This window comes from Rhinolophus sinicus, linkage group LG05, assembly GCF_036562045.2.
Source record: "Rhinolophus sinicus isolate RSC01 linkage group LG05, ASM3656204v1, whole genome shotgun sequence".
NCBI classification, from domain to species: domain Eukaryota; kingdom Metazoa; phylum Chordata; class Mammalia; order Chiroptera; family Rhinolophidae; genus Rhinolophus; species Rhinolophus sinicus.
Window position 1 is genome coordinate 118792585 of NC_133755.1, and position 24693 is coordinate 118817277.

General features: G+C 34.4%; 1 protein-coding gene across 1 annotated transcript in view; it reads right to left on the bottom strand.

Annotated features, from left to right (window-relative positions):
• Positions 1 to 24693, bottom strand: part of ME1 (malic enzyme 1) — a 175659-nt gene that overhangs the window by 74786 nt on the left and 76180 nt on the right. The window contains exon 6 of the mRNA XM_019729541.2: positions 14619 to 14722. Coding sequence (XP_019585100.1) covers positions 14619 to 14722 — 104 coding nt within the window. The remainder of the gene's footprint in view (positions 1 to 14618; positions 14723 to 24693) is intronic.

Below are 24693 nucleotides of genomic sequence, written 5' to 3' on the forward strand. Positions count from 1 at the left end.
GAAAGGTACTGTGTTCAGTTATAATATCATTGAGCACTTACTTTTCCAAGCACTTTACATGGGCCATATATTTCATTTAATCAGAAAAATAATAAAATAGTGTAGTCTCTAGCACTAAATGATATTTTACTAATCTTTAAAAAACTGTTTTAATGAAGTTTACATCTATAAAAGCTTTACTAACAATTTCTCATTTCATTGTGGTAAAAAACACATAACATAAATTGTACCATCTTAGTGGTTTTTAAATGTACAGTTCAGTAGTGTTAAGCATATTTAGTGTTGTGCAAGATATCTCTAGAAACTTTTTAATCTTTCAAAACTGAACTCTACACCCTTTAAACATTAAATCCCCCCAGCCTTTGACAACTAACATTCTACTTTCTGTTCCTATGATTTTGACTACTTTAGACACTTCATATGAATTAACTCACACCCTAACAATTTGTTATGGGTGGAATTTTATTTAGGTATGTTTTACTGAAACTAAAGATCCAGTGCTTAGCATTTAAACTTGGACAGAAGAAAATGTTTTCTAAAATACACTAAATAGAAATAAATTTTGCCTGGTAATCAACCATGTATATACTGGGGGTGCCAAAACAACTTATAAACATAACTTGTATTCATCTTTTGTTATTGGTATATATTGAGTATTAGAATTTTAATACAGTTTTTTCCTTAAAATGTGTATACACTGTTTTGGCAACCTCTGTATATGTGGAATGGGGCACGGGGGTGAAATGGGAGAGGGGAAAGAGGTATCATACTATATTTGCTTCTGGGTCAGTTGTTTGACTGCACTTGTCCTCATTCTAGGGTAATTCCTCAATCTCTCTTTTGCCCAGTTGCTATTTCCAATTAACACCTTTACCATACAAATTCTCCAATGTCACTATTATCACAAACACCACTATAATGAACTATTTTAATTATTCTCTTGCATTTACTTATAGCATCTCTTTATTTGCTCTCTGTGCACACATGATTTTCAACAATCATGAATTCTACCGGGCAGAAACTATAGGTCTGGAGTAATCCAAATGTTGGAGTACTCCAGAGTTTAATTAATAGAACTAAGAAAAGTTAGAGTTACTAGTTGTTTATATTCTTCACTATTTGTAACTAGAAAAAAATAAATACCTTAAGTATGGGACATAAGGCTACACTTTTACTTCCTATGCAGAAAATCTTTTTACACTAAAATGAATATACAATACTAAAGCATGTCCAAAAACATTAAACAAACATAAAATCACTTTATGTATGTTTTGCCCATTTATGAAGAACTGTTAGTTTTACACCATAAAGCCATAGGGAGTAGGAACACTATTCCCTTATGGAATTTAGAATTAATTTCAAATAATCATCCAAAATACATTATCTTAAAGTCCTATAGTCTTCAGATACGACATTGCTCACATTCCAGAACTCAGCCCTCATTTAAACAGCCCTCATTAAACAACCATTTGTTGAGCACCTCTGATGATAGGCATTATAGAGGGGGGAAAAAAAGACCTAGTCCTTCGCATCTAGTATTTTGAGACTTAGTGCTCAGATAAATAAATGTAATTACAATTCTGTGTGATACATGTTATTAGGCTTTATCCATGTTAATGAACCATATGGGAAGCTTCTGTAATCTAGACTGCGATAGTCTATATATTTAAGCTGAGTTATGAAAGATAAGCAAGAATTAAAAAACAAAAACAGTGGGGCAATCAGGAGAAGTATGTACAAAGACAGAGATGTGACCAAAGAGTGACATGTACAAGCAGAGAATGGGGGAATACTGTACAAAAATTCATGGAGGGTGCAAGGTGGCAAGAGAAAAAGGAACGTGCATACATAGGCCAGATCAGGCAGGAATTTATATGCAGAAGCTGAAAACAGTTAAGAAAGGGGTACAGATCACTTCTTGAAGACCTATTACTAAAATACAAAAGAAACTAGAAGTTATTGAAGGATTCTGTATGGTGATGAAGATATAAAGTGGTCAAGGTTTAGGGAAGTTGGTTTATTATGTTTATGGAAATGGAGTCTGGGCATGAATCAACAAGCGACATAACAGAGGAACTGAATGAATTTAGTAATGATTCTGTTCTTGAGATAAATGCACAGGAAAACACTGGGGGATCATCGAAAATAGAAGAAAACTTATTTCTATTTCTGCTTTGGGATATAATCAGATGGTACTGATATAGATGTTTTAAAAAGAGAGAGAGAGAGAGAGTCAAGAACCGGTCTATAGAGTTACTTGGCATAAATGGTTTATACAAGCCCAAGTCTCATTTGTAATCTTTGCAAGTTAATTCAATACTTTTTAGTATCTTTGTATCATCTTTTATTGAGGAAGTAATTTTTATCGTCAACTTGCTTTGAAGTTGACTGTACAATTCATATGCACCATAAGGAATATAATGCAAGGCAAATAAAAACTTTTTGTGATTTTTTTTCTCTTGATTGAATCACCTTGTCAACTGTCTCAAGCTTCTGAGGAAATAAATTTTGGGAAAAACAAGGAAAAGCCAAAGTTTATACAAAACAAAACAGTTTAAAATATTGAATGTGAAGTTTATTACTTTGGTCAAGTATAATTATATAATGCGATGATCAAACATTTTCAACTGACTCATAATGATCACAATTATCATTGAATCACTAAGTTTTACGGTACAGAGCAGCCCTGAATGTTTAAATAAAATACAGCTTCTTTAGTACTTTAATAGAATCCTAAAGTTTGAACAGTTTAGAGAATATTTAATTCTAATCCATCCTCTCACTTAAGGCAGAAATCTTTATCTATTTAAATGCATCTGCCCATGTACGTGGAGTGACAGAGAGGTCACAAATAATATTACCAATAAAAAGTACCAAAAATAACAACTACTGAGTGACTTTTATGTGCAAGCATTGTGGTAAGTACCTTTACACACTATTCTATTTTATTTTATTTATTTTATTTTATTCCAACTATTAAATGTTCTCTTTAATATTAAATCAAATTTGCCAGCCTATAACTTTTAATTAAATTATTGGCCTAATCATCCTTCCTGGGGAAAAAAGTTATAGTTACTATTTACAGCACTAAATAAAAGTAACTTTGATTTTTAATGCTTAATCTCAATCATCACAACAACCTTATGAAGTAGGTACTGTTATCATTTTTCACATTTTTCAAGAGAGAAATTAAGCCTTAGGGAAGGTAAGTAACTTTCTGAAAGTTGCAAATATAGTAGTTGATGGAACCAGGAGTGATTTCAAAGACCAGGGTGTTTTTTGTTTGTTAGTGTATTTTTTATTTTGTTTTTTGTTTTGTTTTATTTGTTTAGTTTCAGGTGTACAAAACAATGTAATAGTTAGACATTTATCATTTATATCCCTCACTAAGTGATAACCCCTCCTCCCCCAATCTACTACCCTAATGACATCGCGTACAGCCGTTACATTTCCACTGTCTCTATTCCTTATGCTGTATTCCTTTTCTTAAGACCATATATATATAAATTATAGTTGGCATTCATTATTATTCAGCTTCACCTTCAGGTGTACATAGCAGTGGCCAGGCATCTACATCATCCCTGAAGTGGTCTCCCTAATAAGACAAGTGTCCATCGGACACCCTACAAATTCTTTACAACCTTATTGATTATATTCCCCAAACTGACTTTCGTATCCCCATGGCAATCTTGTGGTTGCCGATTGTGCTTTCTAATCCCCTCACCTTCTCCCTCATCCAACCCACGCCTCCCATCTAGCAACCTTCAGAGCCAAGACATAGAAACAACGGAAATGCCCATCGGTAGATGACTGGATTAAGAAACTGTGGTACATTTATACAATGGAGTACTATTACTCGGCCATGAAGAAGAATGAAATCTTACCATTTGCAATGATATGGATGGACCTAGAGAACATTATGCTAAGGGAAATAAGTCAGAGAAAGACAGATACCATATGATCTCATTTATATGTGGAATCTAAAGAACAGAATAAATGAACAAACTAATCAGAAACAGTCTCAGAGATATACAGCAAAGCCTAGGTTTTACATATCACATGTCCCTGAGATGAGGGCTTTGTATACCTACAAAACTAGGTTTCTGAACTTCCTAAACTGAGAGTCAGATCCCAGACCATGGTGAACTTACTAAAGTAAGAAATGTCGTTTTAGAAGGCCTCTGAAGAGACGGACTGCAAACCTAACCCAAGCAACACCACTCCAACATGTGCTCAGTAAGACTCGAATTCCTACATATACCGATCTAACCATTGGATAACAATAAATGTAACAGTTGCTTATTTTGTTTTCTATTCACAAATGTGGCAATCTTTACCATATATACAGTAGGATGTGGTATAATTTTGACTGACAATGTGAAAAAGAAAAAAAAGAAATGGGTCACCATCTGTGTGTGGATGCCACAAAAATAGAAAGTCTTAAGAATTAATCACTACAATATGGTTAAATCAAAAACATGACATGCTGTGTTAATTCTGGCTTCCTTTATAATTTGTGAAATAAAAATAACAAATGGAAAACTGAGTTAGCCAGAATGTGATGATCTCGGCAAGAGGAATGATTATTTTGTTCTTATGTCTTGATTGTGGCAAATTTTACACAAATTTTCTTACAGCTTTACATAATAGATCTTTGAAATCTATCAGCTCAAAAAATATTGACTACCAACTTGTGTTAAATGTAGTTAAGACTACTTTATGTCACATATTGACTTTAGCACTTACCTCTAGCCCCTCAAGCGATACTCTGTGAGACTTGAGAAAACCAAGAGTGCATCACTCACCACACCCATATGGCTCTCCATTCCACATGAAAATGAGGGTAGCACTCATCAAAAGTAAGGCGTGTTTAAACTTTAATTTTCTAGTAATGGTTAACGATTTGTGCCAATCCACTCACATTCTCTTGTGTGGCCTCTCTTTGAGTAATTCAATCCAGTTTAACAAATATTTATTGTATATCTAGGCATTGATATAGGAACTTGTTCATAAAATAGACAAACTAGACCCTTGTCTTTGGCGAACACACATTCCACCAGGAGAGACACACAATAAGTACCAAGTGTAATAAATGAATAAATTATATATAATTATATAATAAGAAGTAAAGCAAGAGTATCAGGAGGGCCAGGGATGGGGAGAAGGTGGGGCAGACTTCAGTATTACATGGGATAATCAGGGTAAGTCTCAGAAGAAGGTAAGATTTTAAGAAATACTGAAAAAGACTAGGTCACTAGCCAAGTAAATTCTGGGGAGAAGAATACTTCGGGCAGAGGAAAGAGCAAGAGGAAATGTTCTAAGTTGGGCACCTGCCCTGAGAGTTCCGTGACAGCAAAGGCAGGGTAGAGGGTGAGGCTCCAGCAGAGGGCATCAGAGAGGTCAGGGGCCATTATAAGGACTCTGGCCTTTACTAACTGAAATGTACTGACCATCAACAATAAGATTAGATCAAGATATGATATTAATGGCAAATTAGATTTCACATTTACTAGAGAACTTTTTTACAAGGGATTACTAAATTGAAAAAAGTCCCCTTAAATTTCTGAACTTATCCCCAACCAACTTTCTAATTATTCTTTTCTTAATTATCCTTTTCCTTACAGCATGTTAAATCTCCAATAGTGAAATTACCATACTTTGCCCTGTATAATGCTCACTTTTTTGCCAAAATTTGTGAGGGAAAAATAAGGATGCACATTATACATGGGTACCGGTAGGACTAATTCCATATCTATATAAATGTTTTTAATTCTTTTATTTATATGTATGAGTTAAAAGTGTAACTCTAGAAATCAATTACGATATCCATATGCAAAATAATACCCTGGAATACAATAATTTGTTTTGTTGAACTTACGACGAACTTGCAACCACGAACAGTTCTTGGCCTTCTATGATGTGTAAATATTGTAAATTTGCTACCCGTACATAACATTTCCTGTACTTCATATCTGTTCTTGTGTTTTGTAACTATTTATTACATAATATTTCTTGTACTGTAATACGTTAAAAAATAATTGTAAAATTCCTTTATAATACAAAAAACAAGTACCTAAATGTATTTCTCAAATAAAAATTTGAATTAAGAAATTAAAATGAAAGATTTTCTTTTCCCTGAAAGTTTGGGCCAAAAACATGGGTGCACATTATAAAGAGGAGTTCATTATATACGGCAATATACAGTATATATGTATCTTGTCCAAATATTGTTATATAATTTTCCTGTCAAACCAGCCTTGCAGATTATCTTTAAAAATAAGAACTAAACTCTTTCATATTGTGCATACCTGCTTTATCTTTGTTTATAAATACGTAAAAATTAAGGAAAGCAAGAAAATAACATTTCAACAAAAGACTTTAGGTTGACCCACAAGGCATAGCTACTGATAGTGTTTCTGGTTTTTGTTTTCAGATTAATCTGTGAGTATAACTAAGTAAATCTACACTGAGTCTCCTGTTTTAATATTACCAATGAGTAGATATATTTATTCTTATTTTTGAATTTATTACATATAGTACATATAGATGGAAAACAATAAGAAACAAGTTTTTAAGAAACTGGGTTTCACCTGGCTAAATGAAAGTCAGGAGAACAAAGAAGAGACACAGAGAAGAAGCATGGTCTACAGATTATTGCCAAACCATAATGATTATCTTTAATGAATATAATTTAGCTTCAATAAACTCAGATAAAATATGAATAGAGTCCTCTTATCTCAATTTGTTGACTCAAAGAGAAAATGATAGGTAACGGATGCAGTGGGAATTTAAATACTTTTGCTTTTTACAGCAAATTTAAAAATCTAACACATAAATGTATTAATGTAATTAAACCTTCAATATTTAGTTTACTACAGGCAGAGCCACTTTATTCGGAAAATTGTGTTTCTCTAGTTTTTGCTAGAGAACCACCTTTCTTTCACATGTATATCACTGTAGTTTCATGAAGGTTAGATTTAATGTTTAAGTAATGCTTTCAGTGGTAGTTATTGTGTACCCACTATGTGCCAGAGTATAATGTGGGATAGTCAGAAAAAAAGTAATCCATTTGTAATAAAGTTCTTTTTCTGACACAGCTCACATTCTAGAAAGGAAACTTGCGCACAGTAGAATAATACATTCATAAGACTCATCTGAATATAATAAAAGCAATGCAAAACATTTACACCCATGTTAAAGGAATGCTGAAATTAATGCAATTAGAATTAATGATTAGAATAACTAGGATTATACAAGGAAAGCACCTGAAAGAAAAGAATTGTAACCATGTTTAGAAAGAGACAGTAAATTTGACTTACTCCTCCAAGTCAGTTGGCTCCTCCAAGGCTGGGCTGAGATATGGGCAAAGATGCAAAGCTAACCTAAAATGCTGAAGTATATATCTACGTTGAATAATACTTTAGGGAATATGAATGTTTATATATTCACACATACATACACATAACACATACCAGTAAATTTCTAATACTTACATGACCTACCTTTTTCATTCACTTGTTAAAAAGTGGAAAGATATAAATAGAAATAGTTGGCAGTTTAAGAAAAACATGGCTATAGTTAAATTGTGAATCTGATATTTCTTTGGATGGGAAAACGGAAAAAAAACTCTGAGTCATAAATCTGATTTGAGTCATGTTCCTTTGTAACATGGTTGCTGATTTTTCTCGTTCTGACAGACATTCTTTCCATTTGATTTTTTTTTTTTCAAATGGTTTATATCACCTTTGGACCACAGGTGGTATCCCATAGAGTCATTAAATTTCTTATGCAAACCAAAGTAAATTATGCTGATTAAAGTGAAATGCAAAATCCAAAGGTCTTCACAGGTTTATAGATAAAATCATCTAAGTTATAAATATATCAATTCATCCAAAAAAGAAGGATCAGGTATAAAAGGCAATGCTTGAAACAGGTAGAAGGCAGCACAGAAAGTCAGCCATGAAATTAACTGCAGCAGAAATGGAAGGAGGAAGGATAATGAGGCAGTACAGAAACTTACATCAGATATGTAAGTTGATGTGCTGTACACACTTACACAGGGTTGCAATCAATGGTTTCTTTGCTATTTTACACTAAATCTTTGGCCTTATGTATCTGATGATTTCTTTAGAAAGAGATGATACTATAAATAAGAAGAAAAATAAATTTAGCAAATCTGGCCATGATAATCAGGGGCTATATATCTTATTCTTTTGAACTTGGAGAGGTGACCTTCCAGAACTTTCACCAGGGATATGACAGTGAAAGAAAAAGAAAACTCCCTGCTTTCATGGGATGATGTTTAGTATATGGATGTAGCTAAAACACAAATAATTAAATATAAATATGTCAGATATTGAAAAAGTCAGAGAAGGAAAAATGAGTTGGGATAAAGTTTTAAATAGGTTCATCAAAGAAGGCCTCACTGAGAAAGACATTTGAAATTTTAAAGGTGAGAGAGGTGGGCATGTGGAAAACTGGGCAGAGGGTGGGGAGGATTCTAAGTAGAGGAAATGACAAGCCTTGAGGCATTCACATGCAAGGCTTGAGTTCAAAAATAACGAACAGCTAGTGTGGCAAAAACAAAGCGGTCAAGGAGAGAACTAGTAAGAGGTGGGAGGGGCGGGGGGAGGTAACAGGGAGTAACAAGGGCCAGCGTCTTTCATGCTATTGCAAGACTTCCTTTATTCTAAATGAAATGATAAACTTCCGTAGAGTTTTGAGCAGAGACGTTACCTGACTTAGAATCCCTTAAGCTTCTGTGTTGAGAACAGGCTAAAGGGCAACAAGGGCAGAAGCAACTAAACCCGTTAGGAGAGTATTTACAATAATCAGGGAAAAGAGGCTCAAACAAGGGAAATAATAATACAGGCAATGAGAAATGGTTAGATTCTGAGTACATTTTGAAGTTAAAGCTAAAAAGTTCTGCAGGTACTATGGGTACGGAGCGATAACTCCAATGTGTTTCGTCTCAGGAACAGAAGAATGGGGTTGTCGTTTGCTGAGATGGGAAATACTGCAGCAGGCGCAGGGTTGGGGGTGGGGGTGAGACCAGGAGTCCGATTTGGGATGTGGTACGTACGTCTGCTGAGTCTATCATAGATCTCAGAAGAGATGGCAAGGACGTAGACTATGGCTCTGAAGTCCAGAGACGACCTACAGACTAGAGACACAGATTTGGGAGTCACAAATATAAAGACACAGGACTAGATGAGGTCATTAAGAAGTGGGGATAAAGAGGACAAAGTAAACTTTTAAGCTCCAAGCCCTGAAGCACTTTCAAGTACAAAGGTTAGGGAGAAGAGAAGAAATAAGCCAAAGAAAGTATGAAGGAGCAGTCAGTGGGGTAGGAGGAAAGCAAGGAGAGTTTGCAATTCTGGAAGCAAAAGAAAGAAAATCATATACTAAAAATGCTCAGTGAACATATTTGGACATAGCATTTATTCCTTATATAGGATTATTTTCTTATCTTATATTCTCAGATGTAGAATTACTAGGCCCAATGGATAAAATTGTTGAAAAGGCAAGTACTAGGGAAACAGACTTTGGGTACTCCACTGGAGATGCTAATTAATATCCAGGCTAATCAATCAATACCTTCTGAATTCAGGTTTTCAATTGGTTATGAATTCACTTAACTACAATCAAAGAGTTCACATTAATTTTCAACAAAAGTATCATGACTAAAAATGTGTCGTGACTTTGGCTACTAACTTCATTAAAGAGAGAACTATAACATTCATCTGATTTATATAAGTTGAGCCACTCCTTATTATTCTCAGTCAGCAATTTCTTGTTTCCCTGATTACATTTATTACAATTTCATTGTTTTGTTTGATTATTTGCTTATTTACTTGTTTGTTATCTGTTTCCTCTAGCAGAGCATAGGCTATTTGAAAGACAGGGATTGTTTTTGTCTTATTCATCCATGTATCCTCAGCACCAAACACTGGCAATCAACCAATAAATGAATGAATCAAAACAATGAGAAAAAAAAACTGGTTTCACATGCTATTTTTACTGGAGATATCTAGCTCCTGTTAGGGCACAGGTAGTCTGGGGCAACTCAATGGCTTGCTCCAATGGCCAGTTTTCCCAAACCAAACATATTACTATGCAGAGGCTAGCATTTGTGTGTCATATGACTTGATAACACAACGTCGGAAACAGAGTCCATCCTACAGATTCCAGAACATGCCTTAATTACAAACCTTGAAACTTTTTTACTGCTCAGATTCTATCTTTACTTAAATGTAACTGTGCTGAACACTGATATGGCACTCAGATCCCCCACTGCTGTGCTAGGGATTGCCTAAGCTGCAGAAAGCACTACCTCATAGGTGATGCTCTTTCTGAGGATGATTCATGTCCAGTGACAAATCAATGCAGGAATATAAAGGCTTGGCTATCTCAGCACAACTGGGGACAACTCTAAAAAGCCACAGTAGCTCCAGAGCTCCACATGGGGTCAGTGGTGTCATTGTGCCCTCATTACAGCTCAATTTCTCCCTCGGCCCATTCCTGCTTCCTTTGTACTCCTCCCATAGGGGTTGATCTCCAGGGTATTTCTTTTAACAGTTATTTCAGAATCTACTTCCCAGGTAACCTAATCTGTGGCAGTTAGTACTGGAGTGGTCTGAGAAAGCAATTGATAAGATGGGGTTTTGGAGCTGGATCACTTGTTACCTGGCTGGCAGAGGACCCCATCACTGGTGGAAGATGGAATGCAGAGAACTCCTGGCACAAGGTGGAGTCCCACTAGTAAAACTCTCATGAGAGGTAGGTAAGGATGGCATACCAGTGGAAGGAAACACTTTAGCTGGAATGACGTATCAGATATTTGAGAAAGAGTAACTATCAGAACAATGGGAAAATACAAAAAGCTGAGGGCAAATAATGACCAATGTGAAAGCCACAGGATCTCTCTGGCAGCAACAAAAATGTTCTCAGTTCCTGTAGTTTCTGGGCAGAGAAAGATGACCAGAAACAGGGATTAATCATCAGAGTAGTCATAAACTCCAAAACTCTTAAGAAAGGCAGATCTGCTAAGTTAGGATCATGGTTGGAAAAGAATAGGATCCAACCACATAGGATGAGATATCTGGTTTGATGTCTTCCAATATCTTGAATTCCTGGATTCCCCAGAACTTTCTAAACCCACAAAGTGGCCTGCCCCTTCTTTCTTGGGGATGATGTAGATTATGGTTTCTCCCCCATAAGACAGCATATGCCTCCGTAACCCCTATCTGTCTACCCTTACCTCCTTTCCAGATCCTGAGAGACCTATATCACTAGGGTTATGTCACAGTATAACCCATTTGGGACACACTAGGCCTCATAAAGGAAGAAAGAGTCTATTTCACAAAGGAACTGCAAGATCTATCTAGCTTATCTTGGCGAGGAAAGTACATGTGAGATCAAATTCTGAGGATGTTTGATCCAGGTGGCCAGAATTCAAGGTTAGATAAGGGAGAGTCTATCCATTTGAAGACATTCTCCTGTGATGCAGGATTAACAACTAGCAAGAATCTCAGTAGATGGTATAAACTTGCTACTATGATGGCTCCCAAAAACACAGACAAGTAATGGCTCGTATTAAATAAGGTTGAAATAGCAGAAATGCTCTGGCAGATGGCAGATGAGGGGGTTACAAGACTCAAAGAGTGCATTCTGGAGGGCACATGCTACATAAGATCAGAAAACCCATCAGATGATGAAGTTCCACAAGAAGACCCAGAAAACACAAAATTTACCAAAGCCATAAAAAAATATGCTAGTGAGAAGACATCTACATTACTCAATTACTCTCTTCTGAAGGCCAGAACTGACAGAAAGAAAAGTTGTTATAGAACTAGGCTCATTCATATCAACGTAGATGATAAAACCAGATGAGGACCAGAAGCCATTTGAAGCCAGGTGACACAATTATCACAAGACTGGCGAGGTTGGGGTGTGTAGGGGGCTGACCCACAGTTATTGAGATAATTAACAGAATTAATAAAATATGCATCCCTAAAGACAAAATAGATGGCTAACAAGGCTACTATTCAATATGTACATTCAAAAAAAATCAAAGATGGACCACAAGGCAAAGGATAGTTGCTCCAATGAAATCATAATATCTTGCTTAGTTTCCAAACCTGCGCTAAGTTTTGGACCCAGAACCCACTAATTGAAGAAAAGGCCCCATTTCCAGAGAGAAGTACTTTGCCACACCATGGCAAGAATACAAGGTAATAATTCCCCCAATCCTTCTCCAAAGGGACCTATGGCCCTTTATTTAGGTAACTGCACATTGGGGACAGGGAATATGCAAACATTTAGAGGGCACAGAGTTGACAGTGGTACCAGGAGACCCAAAGCATCAATATGCTATCCCTTCTCATTAGAAGCATATGGGGGGCCAGTAATGAATGGAGCTCTGGCCAAGGTCTAGCACATAATGGGTCCATGGGGACTAGAGACCTACCTGGTGGTGATTCTTCAGTCTCCAAATATATAATTAGAATAGACATACTTGGTAAGTGCCGTAACACCCATATCAAGTCTTTGGCCTATAAGGTTAGAGCTATAATTGTGGAAAAAGCCAAAAGGAAGAATTTCAAACTGCCCAACCCCAACCCAGACAAGATAGTAAATAAAAAACACAACGTAATATTGGTTGGGGGATGGCAGAAATTAGTGTTCCTTTAAGGGACTAAATAGCATGCAGGGATCATCCCAATGAAGTCATCCAAGGTTATTGGTGAGTCCACGTTGAATGTCAACTTCTCTCTTTATCCACGCTTATTTCTCTCCCCTCCCTTCCAAAGGGGTTGATTCCAAGAACACCCCTTAATAACTCCTCAGAATCTGATTCCTAGCTAACCCAACTTGCAACAGTCATTTTCCACCTTAAATTTAAGTTACATTCCCACTTAAAACAATCTTGGGCTTATCTTTAGGACAATCTCCCAATATAAGCGGGGAATGCTAGGTTTCAATTTTGGAAAACTTTTCCCAAAGCAATGTCATGCTAGGAAGTATATTTGAAAAATCTTTCTCTAGGAAGAGCCCAGAAGTATAACTCCTGATTTATAGGTGCTTTCTGTTTTTAAAATTACTGTTGACTCTTGTGCATCTCCATTTCCTTATCACAGATCTTAGGTAACTTCTCAAGTCAACACTTAAAAAATTTTTTTTCTGATTCCAGATTGACACAGCTCATTCAAAATTAGCTCATATCTCATTTTCTCCAGAAAGCTATTCATTGATACCAAATGGAATTTTTCTCTTTTTATTTCATCAGCATTTGAGTACATAGGTCATACACATTACCTTCATAACTTATTTAATAGCTTCTTTGTAAACATATTGAAGCTGTCTATATAAAGTTAGACTTTATTCATACAAACAGAAAATAAAAACAAACACATTGAGAATTTCACTCTCCTTTTATATAGCCTCATGGTATTCTCTATATAATCTCTTGATTAATGTTGCTACCTAGAAAGTTACAGATAATTTCAAAACCTTACATAAGTTTTACAGAGTAAAGAATTTAAAATTAAATATGAAAAATGACTAGCAATTAACTGTACTAAGCAATCTTGAATTTAAACTGTAGAGTTTCTCAACTATTTCTTCATAGAAATAGCATAGTATAAGTATAGTTTGATTAAATAATAATAACAATAAATAAATCAGGCACTGGTTTTTAAAAAATAGTCCATACTAGTGGCAAGTATACTGTGCATTAAAACCTTGGGTAATGAGAGAGTCAATATATTCTAAATATCGTGCCAGCGGATACAATTTCTTAAAATTATACCTTATAGTAAAAGGAAACCAGTACATCTCTAGTTACAGTTGATTCTAGTGATGAGTTTATTTCTATGAAAAACCAAGGCAACATATACGTTTTTGAATAGTACATGGTTACTGTGGTTATACAGTAACAAATGGGATGACTGTTAGTGTGACAAAATTCTCCCAGAATATATTACTAAATTGTGGTAGAAGGCTCTTCTTTGAAAGAAAAAAAAACGAAAAAAAAAAAACGGAAAATTTTGTAGTAGCACTTGGCCCACTGTTAAATACTATCTAGAGTAGGTGAAATATAGTGCCTTATTTTTAATCAGTGATTCATGGATTGTGATTGGATGTCCTGGTCTTGTTCCATTCTAGACCCTGTAGACTACTAACTCATGCTCACTTCTTGCTCTGCTTCTCCTACTACAAAAGGGTCAGGTACACCCAAAAAAGACAACTGAAGATCAGATATTATCAACAGTCAGAAACAAAGTTCATGGTGCCAATAATTGTATAAAGCCTTGCTCAAGTAATTTACTCACCGGCCATTCACTGCCTCATTCACTATAATCATGCATTCCAATAATCACAGGATCTAAAGATTCTTGTAAAAGTATCTTCAGAGATAGCAACAGAGACAACCATTTTTTGGGATAGTTGTTATTTGGCCACTAAGAGTCATGCGGATATATGTAGGTGTATTTTATTCAAATCACATCTAATTGTTAAACATACTGCACAAAACTTGGATATTGTTATACTTCATTATGTTAGGTTATCTAAATTTTTGAAATTCTACTCAAATATAAAATAAATATTATACATACTTGGAAGAAACTGCCTCCATGAATTCATCCAAAAAACTGTCATATTCAGGACCTCTCACTCTTCTCTGCCGTAGTCCAATGTACAACGGATCTTTAAGTAACTCCTATTTAAAAAAAGTTATCAGAGATATAGAAATAACTAAAGGCAGGTCATTTATTTGTTCTAAGCCTCAATTTCCTAATCTGTATAATAAGGATAGAAATGGAAATAAAATCTTGCCAAACTGATTCAGAACCAATCTTCAGAGTTAATATTTAGTATTGTATCAACTATATTGACAGTATTAATATGGCAAACAAAAAAATAATTGCTAAACATTAAAAACATTCTGTCTTATTCTCGGGGAAAGAAAAGGAATTATAATCTCTCAGTGGTGCTAATTAGATAAGCTCAGTTAGACTTACAGGCAAAGTTTATCACACAGAAAAATAATACTGAGTTTTGAAATATTATATTAATATTAGCTTGGGAAATGGAAAGATAGAAATTCCTTTCTTAAATTATTTTTCTGCTTCTGAAAGTAAAATCTTCAACCAGCATTTTGATTGTATGTTCATATTATAGTTGACTAAGGTTAAAAATAAATTTTTTAGCCTGGACTAGTTTTTCTTAAACTTTTTAAACTTTACACAGTTAAGTTTTTTTTTAATGATATATATAATGACAACATTTCTCTGTTTAAATTTTAGTATATGTAATGATGATTTTTATTAAATCGGTTTTTTAATTGAGGTATAATTTATATACAGTAAAATGTACCCATTTATAACAAAACTAGGTATATAGCTAGGCACAGAAAGAACTTCCTCAACCTAATAAAGGGCATCTGTAAAAAACCCGCAGGTAACAATATATTTAACAGGAAAAAAATTGTATGCTATTCCCCTAAAATTGGAAACAAGACAAGGATATTTACTCTCAGCCCTTCTGTTCAATACTACACCAAAGACCCTAGCCATTACAATAAGGCAAGAAAAATAAAAAAGTAAACCGTTTTTATTTGTACACACATGATTATGTACATGGAAAATACTAAGGAGTCTACAAAAAAATCCCCTAGGAAAAAATGTGTGACTATAACATGATCACAGAATATAAGGTCAATATACACAAATCAAATACATCTCTGTATATTAGCAATGAACAGCTGAAAATGAAATAAAGTATACAACTCCATTTACAACAGCATTCAAAACACGAAATACATATGGACATGTTTAACAAAACATATGTCAGCCCTGTACACTGAAAACTACAAAATGTTGCTAAAATAAATTAAAAGAGACAAACTGTTTTTGCAGGCTAGAAAAAAATGGCAATCCATGCCATGTAATAGTGAAACAATTAACAAAACTGTCACCTTCAGAAAGCTAGAATAGAGATAATGTAAACCTAATGAACTTGTGAATTTGGCTTAAGAGATTTCCAGACAGAAGATTGAATGTATAAATTGGCTTCTCATAGTTGTATGATAAAGTGAAAACAGAAATGAGCTAAAGAAATAAATGTTCAGTGTGTGAGTAAAATTTAAAGAAAATACAAAGGACACAAGACTTGCTTGTAAAAGATTTCCCAAGTAAAATAAGACCTACAGTCAAAGATCAAATTAAGTGTATGGTTGTAACAACTTTTTTAAAAAAACCTCTGAATGATTTAAAGGAGTCTAATAGCCCATCTTGACTAGAAAAAAGGAGCTGGTCCCACAGCTCTCTGATATGCCAACCAATATAGGGGAGAAGGTCTGTTTTAAAAAGAATTGTAAGTGGGTCCCTTATGTAATAGACTATATCTGGTACATAGAAAGCCTAAAAAAAATTTTAAGGGTGTGGTAATACTTGGGTTAATTGGGACTGAGACACTTCAAAATGAAACTTCCTCTCTGGATCCCCAAATTTCCACAAGAAGGAAGCAAGCTGAGAAAGGAATGCTGCTGCAATATAGCCATTTCTTATGGGAGAGGAAGGCTACCTCCAAGGACTAAGCCAAGAGCCCAGAGACAACAGCCAGAAGCCTAAGAGGACAGTGAATACAGATCCACTGTGAGGCAACAGAACTGGGCCCTTTTCAAAGAGCATCCCTTAATCCTGCAGTATGTGACCTGGTAACATGTGTCCAACGGAAATTCAAAATTTCTATGAAACAGTTACAGCCAAATAATTCCCATTTGTCCCATTTAGAATGGGAATGTTGATTGTGGTTATTTTGTCCCTGCCTCACCATTGTAGGTTTAATATGTGGGAACAGATAAAAGGATCCACACCAAGGAGCAAAACACAAAAAGCTTTATTTTTATCTAGACCTGATTTAGGTGACAGGATTCTGAACTTTGGGCCTGCAGTTATTGGGAGGAAACCCTTAGAAGCTTGGGATGGAGATGAGTATATGTTACATGTGGATTACGTGAAGGATGAGAATTTGTGAAGGATGAGAATCTTTATGGAGAAAGGCCAGACTGTCCCAAGGGTCCTAACCTTCCTCACCAGTGAATCATAAACATTAGTAGAATTGTAATTGTTTTAAGTCCCTAAGTTTGGAGGTAGTTTGTTATAGATGCGTGATATGTTTTTGCAGATAGGGCGATGTTGTAAAGAAGTTTAAGCCATTTGAATCATCGGAGTTGAGATTTGCTTAAAGCCAACATAAATTATAGCCTGGTTCATACCTGCTGTCCTAGTGTCATTATTAATAGCATTCTCTTTCACTGTGAAAGTGTTTTGGTTTGGCCAACACATTATGTGGTCATCCTACTTATAATGTACTGCATAACACTGAATTAAGGCTTTCTGGCTAGCTGGAAGTTACCATATTTAATCACATAAATATATTTCAAATGAAATGTAAAATCTGAAACTCAGTGCTGTTGTAAAACCCAGCTGTTCCTCGAGGCCTGAAAACTTTAAACAATCTACTGGCAGGCTTCTGAACAGCTGAGGTTGAAGTGCCAGTGAACTACAAATGGCTGCCAAAATTAAAATACTTTCTCCATGTCTGGAATATATTTGGACTCCTAAAATGTGAATTAGAAAAAGAACACAATTGAGAAAAGATGTTACATGTTTCCCCCTTTCTCGCAGTCTTTCCCATGCTAACAATTAAAGTATATCTCATAAAAAAGACTACAGTGAAGAGTCAATTATGAAGATTCATGAACAATAAGATAAAGATTTTGAATCTGATAAATCAGGAAGCTATAAAATTCTCCCAATCATAATGTCTCTGTCAAAATTTACTGTGTTTTTTTTTAAATTTCATAATTATGACTTGAATAATGAGTGCATTCTTGGAGATGTAACTGTTAATCTACAAAAAAGCAACTTAAGAAGATTACACAATTTTGATAATGATTTCATAGACCAACTACTCTAGCATGGAAGTGATATTAACTTATTGGATTAAACACCTTTTGTGGCCAAGAGTAAACATTCAACAGATCTTTGTTGGAAAGTAAATCAAAAACTTGGTATTAAGTAAGCACTCAAGAAAGGTTAGACCTTCTTTAGCAAGAGGTGTCTCAGGTAATGCAGGTTGATCATTGAAGACTTATGAAGACTTATAGCATGAGAGAAAGAAAAACCTTAGAAGAAAAATGGTAAGAGACAAAGCACATGGAAACGTAAGAGAGTTCCAAAAAGGAGACAAGGAGGGTATATATTGGTAAAATCAATTTTCTTACTTGTTAGCACTATCTCAATTCTGGAATTTTGGGAATTTTTATTTGAAGCATTCATTTATTTGAAGCAAATAGTAATCATTATCAACTCTCCCCTCGTTTTTGTCTCTCACATTTCTACCTTTCTAATTGGAAGTTTCTGAGATTTCAAAACTATTTTCTTAATATTTTAAGTTTTTTATCATTAGAAAAGCAATATTTCCTATCAGAAAACTTGAGAGCACAGAAAAGTGAAATGAAAAACATAGAATATACTAATAATCTCTACCCATTCAGAACTACCCACCACTATCACCTTGATGCATATTCTTCTGTCCTTTTCTTTATGTCTATGCATGTATAATATTATCTGCCTAAATTTGGGACATCATACACTGTTTCAAACCTCTTTTCACATAGGAATATATTGTGAAAGGTTTTCATGACAGCAGATGAACATTTTTAAAACTAGTGATCGATATTGGAACTCTGCTCTCCTAGAGGATGAAAGAATTAACATTTCCCCCTAATGACATATAATAAGTATGTCTATTTTGTTGCACCCTCAAGTAAGTGTATTATCTATCTATCTGTCTATCTATATCTACATACATACATATATAAATAAATATATATGTAGATATATATATATATACACATACATAATACTTTATCTTTATATATGTATATTGAAATATACATATAAATATATAATATGTGTAATAAATAAAACTTATAATAAAATACATATAAGTATATTTATGTATAATGTTATCAAGTAGCATTCATTTGTATTTATTTTCTAATATTGCTATACATTTTTTCATAAGTTTTTTTGGCCATTTTTACTTCTTCACTTGTAAATTATCTGTGCCCATGTCACTAGGCAATTCATATATTTTACATTTGACATTTTCTTACTGACTTGAAAGTGTTCTCTGATACTAAGAACATTATAAACCTTTATCTTCCATAATGTTATGAATAGTCCTGATTTTAGCACTTATTTTAAAATTTTACTTATAATATACAGATATTCATTTTCTTTGTTGCTATTACCTCACTATTTTCAAGTAAAAAACCAAAATTCTGTAAGGAAATAATATATAATTTTTGCTGTTTTGTGGGCTCATGTCCTCAATACAATTAAGGAAACTAACCGCCAATGTTCATTCAAGAGTCTAAAGGAATACTTAAAATGTCAGCATGTATATAAACTGGCATAAATTTTAAAAAGTGGTAGAAATAAAAATAATTTAATTTGACTATGATTCAATAAGTCTGTGGTGGGGGCCAGGATTTGGCACTCTTAACACACATCCCTGGTAATTCCGAAGTGATTGGCCCATGGAACATATGTTGAGAACCACTCATTTCAACTGTATATTATTAAGTTAAAATAAAATTATTCTACTTCCCAAAAGGTTCCTGTCTCATGTAAATATTTTTTCTATTTGAGTTTATATAATGGCTATTTCTAAAATATACCACAAACTTCAAGAAGTTCCTGATAGCTATAAAGCATATAAAACCAAACTGAAGAAAGACCCCATTCTCCTTGCCAAGGCTGTAGTGTCTCAAACAATACAGAGTTTTGATATAATCCATTATCATCTTCTAATTTAGAGAGGATGAGGTAAAAGAAGGCCACCTAAAAGTAAGCACATGATACTGAAAGCAAACTGAAAGCCTGGGAACTGAGGGATTATCGTCTCTCCTATGGCTTTACTGTAATGATTAGCACTCACGCCAAAGCAGGATCACTTGTTTGAAGTGGCAAGTAATCCCCATAATATGAAAGGATAAAGGCTAGATGTGCAGGGAGCTTGAGGGAGAAATGAATATCCCAGACATTCTAACTGGGATCATGCGGAAGGTAGAATAATGTTCCCATGAACTGAAGGCCAGACTAAACATACAACCAGAATCAGAAAAGCTGAGAGCTGGAGTAATAGCTTAATAAACCAAGAATAACTGTGCAAAGACAATATTCTCCTACGTGTACTGCCCGTGCCATCTTGAAGACTGACCATTGTAATGGGCTGAATTGTGCCCCACCTCCAAATTCATATGTTGAAGTCTTAACTCCCAGTACCTCAGAATATGACTCTATTTGGAAACAGTGTCTTTAAATAAGTAATTAAGTTAAATGGCATCATTAGGGAGGTCTCTAATCCAATATAACTTGTGTTCTTACAAGAAAAAATTAGGACACAGATGCACACAGAGGAAAGACCAAGTGAAGACACTGGAGGAAGACAAGCCGAGGAGAGAGACCTTAGGAGAAACTAATCCAGTTGACCTAGGGTCTCGGACTTCTAGCCTTCAGCACTTTGAGAAAATTTCTATCGGCTAAGTCACCCAGTCTGTGGCACTGTTATCGTAGTCCTAGTAAGCTAACATACCGTGTAAAACATAAAGCAGTCTTTAAGACCTAATAATGCCTAGAAAAAAACATAGAAGGGACACAAGGAATACCTACTCATATTATTTTTAGAGAAATATAATAGTAAGCTTTGATATTGGTCACTTATATAAGAAACAGACAATAAACGTAACTTCTATGGAAAGATTTTGCAACAACAGGGAAAAAAAAGAAGAAATTAAACATGGTATGCTCTTAAGAAACAATTGAAGAAAATTTACTTCAGGTAACAAAAGTAAATTTTATAGCTATTCTTCACAAGTAAATTAAAGAAAGTGTGGACTGTGAAATAATAGATGAAAGATAAGATGAAAACACAAACATCCTCCCTAAGTTAATGCTTTGCATATTAACTTTAAAAAATTGAGCATTTTTTATCCAAGTACTTCTGTGGCTCAGTTTCAGTGTCATTATTCTTTAAACTGCCCTTAGTTGAAAGTCAGGCAAGTGTGACTGACAGCAAGTGAGAACTATCTTATTAATCAGCTGCTAATTCCTTCTTGATTTTCATTACTACTCACTCTAGTTATTTATCATAAAAGAGGAAAACATTTATAATTTGTATAAAAAAGGGGTCTAGTTTTCATTAAACTTTGTTAGGTTATTCTGGATAGTAAACTGAGCTGTTATCAATTAGTTTTTCTATTTTTAATAGGAAGTGGAAAACTGGACAGATTTACAAAAGGAATGAGATTAAAAATTATTCCTACAGGAATGTGTGACTAAAAACAGTTTTCCACATGTGAAAGTGAGGCAACATGAAAACTCCATTACATTTTGCACAAATCCATTGACTCAGTAATATCTTAGTTAATTAAGTTTTCTTTTTTGTCTTCTCAGTAAAGCAGCAATACAAGAATAAATAAAAAGGATAAAATGTCAAAGTGAATAAAATAAGAACATTAAGAATTGGCAACTCATTTAACTACAAGTATTTTTCTATTCATTATATATTAATTAAGAGCTAAGGACATAAAAATTTAGGTTAGATTGCTTACAAGTGAGAATACTATTAGCATATTTTGAATTCCAGTAACTCACAAGAGAAAGAAAAAATCATGAGTTGGAGCATTTCTAATTGAAGCAACAGAAATCTCAAATGGCTTTTATTCTTACCCTGAAATGTAAGTGCTTTATCACTAAAGGATGCAGTTGATACGTGTGACCCAAAAACCAATAAAACTATGAGAAAATTGAGTCAAAGATGAAAATATATTTTGCATAATAAAGAAGACGTACCACTATTAACTTTTGGGAAGGACAAGGCAGATGTGTACTTTTTTTTTTTTTTTTTTTTTTTTTTTATTAATTTCAGGTGCACAAGACAAACTAATACTTAGACGTTTATCATTTATATCCCTCACACTGTGTGACCCCCCTCCCCCATCCACTATCCCTCTGACATCGCACAGAGCCATTACATTTCCACTGTCTCTATTCCTAATGCTGTACTCCACTTCTTGTACGTATATACATACATATATATACATATACATATATATGTATATGTGTATATATATATTTATAAAATTATAGTTGTCATTCATTATTGTTCAGCTTCAGCTTCAGGTGTACAGTGCAGTGATCAGGCATCTACATCATCCCTGAGGTGGTCTCCCAAATGGGACAAGTGTCCATTGGGTACCCTACAAAATCCTTACAACATTATTGATTACATTCCCCAAACTAATTTTCAAAACCCTGGGGCCATCTTGTGGTTACTGACTGCTTTCTAATCCCCTCACCTTCCCCCTTATCCCCACCCCCCCGCCCCTCTAGCAACCCTCTGTTTTTCCTCCATGTTTCCAAAACTGTTTCTGATTAGTTCATTCACTTATTCTTTTCTTTAGATTCCACATATAAGTGAGATCATATGGTATTTGTCCTTCTCTGTCTGACTTATTTCACTTAACATAATGTTCTCTAGGTCCAGGCAGATGTATACTTTAAAAAAAAATCATTCTTCTGATGAACCAAATACAATGTCACTATTTCTTTGCTTAGAAATTTTGAACATCATAGCATTAGCAGAATAAACTATTGTTCCTATTGCAAATGAAATAATTTTTGTTAAATGGTTATTACAAGTATACAGGAAAGCTTTTTAGCTTTTAAAATTTATTTTATAAGTAGCTACTTTACTGAGTGCTCTGATTTGGTCATGACATTTTTATATTATTTTCTTGGGTTTTAACAATTACCTATAAATACTGATGAACATATTACCTATAACTAAGGAGAATTTTGTCTTTTCCTATTTGTCAGTTATATCCCATTTGTTTTTCTTGTCTTAATACACAGGTTAGCACTTTCTAAACAATGAAAAAGAGAATAGTAGTGATAACAGGTGATTTGATAACTCTTTAAAAGGATGCCTTCAATATATTACTATTAATTATGATGTTGCTAATGGCTTGAATAATTTTCGATATCAAAAATATTTTGCAAGACTTAATTTGCCAATATTATATGAGGGATTTTTGTTTCTAACTCTATATTTACTAAGTGCTTACAAAATCCCACTCACAATTCTAAACACCCTAAGTGTATTAAATAATGACAACTCTATAATGTAGGTATTCATTTTACATGAGGAAACTGAAGCACAGAAGAATTAAGCAACTTTTTCAAGATTACAGCTGGGAACATGTGTAAACATAAGAATAATTAGGAGTTTCTTGTTATGTGTTGTTTTTTACCAGTTTTAGACATCACGGTTATTATGTTTTCATAAAATGAAACGTGAAGGTGTCAATTTTAATATGCTCTGGAACAGTATATATAGCACAGAAACTACATTTCCTGAAAACTTTGAACAATCACACCCATAATCCTATCTTAGTTTAAAACTGAATTCTACTTAACCTAAGATTAAAAGTTTAGACCTATTTCTCTTTTCGTGTGTTTGCTTCTTATATTTTTGTCTGTTGTTTGTATGGACTCTGGTGACATGGTTCACACACATGTAACTATTTTGGATAGGGCCCTCACCATTTTACCTAGTAGCCTAGGGGTCACAAGTCATACTCACAGGGTGGAGGCTGGCCATGCCAGAAAAACTAACCATGTGATTTGGGTCATGTGGTATCAGTCAAATTGGAGACTGAGTTCACATAGGTAATCAATCATGCGTAGGAAATGAAATCCCAATAAAAACTCTGAACACTGGTGCACATATCAATATCACACACTGATACCAGAGGGTAATGTGTCTTGACTCCACAGAGAGAGGAAAATAGAAGCTCCACATTTAGAACCCTCCACGACTCTGCCCTATGCATCTCTTCCTTTGACTAATTTTAATATATATCCTGTCCCTGTGATACAACATAACCATGATCAACATAGCTTTCAATGAGATCTATGAGTCCTTCTAGCAAATTATCAAGCCAGAGAGTGATTTGGGGAACCCCCAAAACTTGCAGTAGGTGTCAGATGTGAGAGGAGTCTTGGAACTATGTCCTTAAACTTTGTTGGCTAACTTCAGGTATAGCTAAACTATATAAAGGAAAAAATAATGTACTCTCTTTTTAGAACAAAAACTCTAGCTGATCATTTATTAATATACATTTTTACCATTAATTTTCTTAAATTTGATTTTAGAAAAAGATAAGTTATAGAAAATAGCAGTAATATACAGTTAGAGACTAAGAGTATATTGTAACTGGCAGAGAAATAAGTGATTGGCGTATTGTCCTTAATGGTTTGTCAAGTGTCCTTATCAAAGCATTTAATGCATATTGAAACTAGTTCCATATGTATCATCTCCTCTTCTAGATTCAGAGCATATTATTGGCAAGACCTTGAATTATTCACTCTGATATTACTTAACCTTCACTTAGGCCTTGAGAGATAGTAGTACGTGTTCAATATTTGTCCAACTCAATTAAATCTACATAATAAAATTTGAAGAGTTTCAGAAAGGTCTCTCAAGCTAAAAAGATATTCTCCAGTGACCTGTCAAAGAGTTAAAATCCCACCACTCACTTCATTTTATCCC